The 4558-nt window shown below is 45.2% G+C and overlaps 1 protein-coding gene across 2 annotated transcripts; it reads right to left on the minus strand.

The window, feature by feature from the left end:
• Positions 1-1319: 1319 nt before the first annotated feature.
• Positions 1320-4538, minus strand: LOC125530495 (ubiquitin carboxyl-terminal hydrolase 3-like; the record flags this gene model as incomplete). 2 transcript variants are annotated; one of them, XM_048694888.1, is given in 9 exon segments in its annotated part: positions 1320-1617; positions 2683-2759; positions 2842-2890; positions 3321-3395; positions 3488-3546; positions 3735-3846; positions 3978-4022; positions 4254-4385; positions 4474-4538. In XM_048694888.1, coding segments are annotated over 9 exon segments (704 nt in total), but the record flags the coding sequence as incomplete, so codon positions are not given.
• Between the last annotated feature and the right edge of the window lie 20 nt (positions 4539-4558).

Here is a 4558-nt window from a genome sequence, read left to right on the forward strand (position 1 = left end):
AGTTTCGATATGGGAGCGGCGGCTCGCTCTAGCAGCCATAGTGATCTTTAGATGGTTCAGGGATCCTAATGTAATTTTTATTATGCATGTGATGTTTTGTATTTTTAATGAACCTTTCTAATTGTTCTGAATCTTTTTTTTTATTCGTGGGTGTAAAGGCCACGTACGGCCATGTGCGGAGCCGGTGCTAGCCGATGATAGATTCTAGCTGGAGTCAGCTGAGTACGCTTTCTGAAGAAAGGAAAAAAAAACTCAGTACTGCTACTCGGGATTATGCACCAGAACCCTCTATTTCCTAGCCTAGGAAAAGCAAAGGGCCAGCCAGAGCAGGCTAAATTTCGTGTTTTGACCCTTTTCTGAAACCTATTCGAGATTTGACCCTAGTTTGAAAAAAATTCGAGATCTGACCCTTTTGCTACCGCAAGGGACCATGGCGGTAGGGTATAACAGCCTACCGCCTTGCATGCCCTACCGCCAAAAACCTCCGAAGTATTGAACACAATGCGTGTTCGTGCCTACCGCCAAGCACCTTGGCGGTAGGGTTGTTCAGGCTACCGCCAACCCGGTTGGCGGTAGCGATGTTTCCTACCGCGAAAGCCCCTGGCGGTAGGCTGTTAGACCCTACCGCCATGGACTCTGGCGGTAGCAAAAGGGTCAGATCTCGAAAAAATTTCAAACTAGGGTCAAATCTCGAATAGGTTTCAAAAAAGGGTCAAAACACAAAAATTTGTCGCCAGAGCAGACAGCCCGGCAGGGCAGCAGGTGAAATATGTGCATCTCTCCTCTCTCCTGGCAGGACCTGATGGTCACCCACCCATATTCTCTTCCCAGGGTGAGTGGCGACAGCCGACAGCCAACACTTGGGTTGGTAGGCAGGTCGAATGAATCTGCTACCTGCGGCAGGAGGGTCTCACCTGCATGATCCGGTTCGCCGCCAAAAATGCCAAATTTCCTCTTTTCCGGCCATGACCCGCCGGCCGCCGCCGTGCCACCGAATCCATGTAACCAAGGCATCCAAGTCGGCCAGCATGCGTGCTACTGCTATGGTGTTTTATTTCAGAAGAACTGAGATATTATTGCAAGCCACTAGTTGCTCTCCTCCGGGCTTTGCGAAGACTCAGTGGGCTCTGCTGATTTGGAAAGTTCTGTGTCGTACGTGCACCCTAAAGAAGCAGAAGAAACACTGCTGGTTCATATTCTAGTGCAGTGCTCAAGGGGTGCATACGGTGCCATATGGCCTACGTTTAGCCCATTAACCTATACCACACTGGTCAAGATGAGGATTGTCCTCTTGTGATGATGTGATCGACCCATACATATCACAAGAATATAAGCATTACTCACATTACCAATTAATAAGAGGTTCCGTGCACGCCGAATGCACGAGATAATCTAGACAATCACACAGGTAGTACCAGACAGAAATTCTTACGCAAGGCTGGACAGCGGCTGCTGTTTGCTGAAACAGATAGCCTTCACCCCTTCTGCCGTATCCCGGAAACAAGCAACCAAAGAAATGGCACCTCTTTACTTCAGTTTCCTCGATAGCACCATCACATTGAAGTTTACCGAATTGGGAATCCTCTGCATCATCGCCTTGATGACATTCACAGCATCCTGGTAGAACACAAAGAACGGCAATTATTGTATTGTAAGCAGGGGAGATATAGTTGCAGATGCCAATGGGCAGTTAGATAACCGCTGGTAAAAGGAAGTGCCAGCCAACGGCAGCGGCACTGATATACAGAGGTTGCTGAAATTGTGCGACTTGTAGAGATGTCGGCTGTCCTTTGCTACTACTGTTATCCAGCCAAGGCACTTCGGTGGTGTGCTACACTGGAGGAACTGTTTGCTTTCTTTTGGTGGATGTGTTTTTTCTGTGGTTCCGCAGCGGGTTGTGGCCTTGTGGGTGCAATTGAATAAGTGTGGTCAGACTGGATACTGTGTTATCAGTTTCATTTTAATGAGATTGGGGGCCTGAAGCTCCTGGAATAAAAAGAAAAATAAGGCAGCGGCAATGGCACTGGCATATACTATCATTGTAAAAAATGCGCCGTGTCAAGAAAACGTAACACTGTATACCGCCTGTGAAACTAGCTTACATTAAGTGTTGTCAGCGCATATGTTAAACTGCAGTGCATCAACACCACACGAATGATTTTCCAGTTGAACTTTCACTTCACATCTGCCAGCATCAATTATTCACAGGCCATGAGCAATTACTGCTGATAGTTAGATATTCATTTGAGTCATTGAGTGCCAAATAAGTAACAGGTCAGAAACCAAAACGTCAAGACTAATGTCATGAAAAGCACGACTCTTTTCGTACCAGTAACTGAATCTGCTAGTGTACCTTCGTACCTGTTCTATTTAAGGGCCTATAGGCTCTGGAGCTCATGTAGGGGGATACAGAACAACCGTGTCTAGAATGTACAGTACAGGTCATGAAACAAATTGACAAGTTTGTGCGGCCACCATCATCACTCATCCTACATGTTGGTAGCTTATTCTTGTAAAAATGGCCACTATTCAGATGTTTGCTCTCTATTTATTCTAGGCTTTTACAGTTTACCATGACATATAGGATGGTCCAGTGACATAACTTGAACAATATAAGTGTGATGGTAGCTAGGTTATCCAAGCCTGTACAAGCAAACATAACACTGGCCTTTTTGACAGTACCTGCAGTAAACTTTCAGGAGATGAGGGACCATGCTTTATTGGTCCACCCTTTATTCCATCGAGCTCGTAAAGTGTCCCTACAGATATATGCCACTCATTACTATCCTATGAAAAACAATCAAAACTGAGTATTACGTCGAGACCAGCAAAAAGACTTACCATTGAGAGTTGTGAAACAAACATAATGCTCTTCTACAATGTCACCGATCTGGCAAACGAGCGCCAGGTATGAAGTTAAACGTTTTCAATGAAAATAGGAGAAGAACTTTTAACAAATATTTATATGCTCACATTTTCTTCTTATGTATTTTCACTACACAAAAAAATGATAACTGTAAAAGATTATAAATCAATCTGAAAGACGTCCTGTCGTAGTCTGTTAGATAACTGTAAGTGATCATACTGCCTTTTCAAAAAAAAAAAAATACCACACTGGTCACTACAACAAAGTTTTGTCTTTGCATTTGAACTGAAAGAAACATTATGAAGACACTTCATCATATGAGCTAAAACAGCAATTTCAAGTTCCATGATTATTTATTTATTCTCCACACATCAATCTATTGGCTGCTGTAATGATTATTTACGTCTCTGAGACAGAATCCCAGTTCACATAAGCCAAAAACAATAATCAGTACCTCTGTGTCACCAGCATTGGCAGCCAATGAGTGAGCTCTTGCCATGTCATCGTCCTTCTCCAACACTCTGGCACGCTAAATGTATGGCATGAGATAAAAAGGATAACAGAAAACCGTTTGAGAGTGATCAAGGTAAGGATGAATGGCTTGAATCAAGAGATAAGAACCTCATACGGGTCCATGCTGGCTGTTGATTTGAAAAACAGGTCCAAGCCTGAATTCTCCACTACAAAAGACAACATAAGTTCGTTTAACAAAAAACAGAGGCATAAGCACGGAATGGAATCATTTTACATGATTTACATACTGCAAATTCTATTAACCTACATAGAATCGATGCCCCCCTAATTACTTGTGCAACAGACAGAATGGCATCACACACAACAGAAGCACAAAAGCACAGAGCTTACTTACATAGACTGATTTCTGAACATGCATTTCCAACAGCATGAAGTAAAGCGATAGTTCCACAAGCATTTCCTAATGAGTCGATCTGTTTTATGAAATACACCCCATCCAAACTTTCCTGCTGCAAAAGGGATATGTTGAGGTCAAATGTGTGATGTAAGACCATAAGGGGCCTGGTACAACTGTAACTCACACTGATATATGCAAAAGGAATAGTCATGCGATCTACAAGAAACAAACATTGCCGACCTTGTCTTCAGTAGCTGAGACTTGTTCTGGAGGGGCGGCTGGATCCTGCATCGGGCTAAAGGAATAAGTACTGAATCTCTGAAAGTACTAATCTAGGATATATCAAAACAGAACAGGACTGCCTACACACATTTTCACATAAACAATCAACATTTGCATATGAATCTCAATGATAATATGACTCCGTCTCCAACAATAGACGGTACTAGCATTGAAGTGAGTCCAGCGCACAGCAAGTGAGAAGAACGGAATTTCTGGACCGTGTGGTGTATGTACCTCGGGCGGATCGGGGAAGCAGAAGACGACGGCGAGCACGGGCTGGGGCACCATGGCCAGCGCGTCGTCGTCTAGCCCGTACACGTCGTGGAACTCGGCCTCGCCCCGCGGGACACCCAGCGACCACATGAACTGCGCCCCCCGCCGCGAGGAGTTCGGTCAGATAGATGGTCAAAGTAGCGATGGATGATAGGAGCAGCAGGCAGCGGCGGACGCTAACCTGGTTGAAGACTTCGGGGCTGGACTCGAGCGGGGGCCACCGCTCGCCGGAGCAGGCAGAGGCGGGGGGGGGCCGGGCGGGCTCT

This window comes from Triticum urartu, unplaced genomic scaffold (genome assembly GCF_003073215.2).
Source record: "Triticum urartu cultivar G1812 unplaced genomic scaffold, Tu2.1 TuUngrouped_contig_6363, whole genome shotgun sequence".
Taxonomy (NCBI): domain Eukaryota; kingdom Viridiplantae; phylum Streptophyta; class Magnoliopsida; order Poales; family Poaceae; genus Triticum; species Triticum urartu.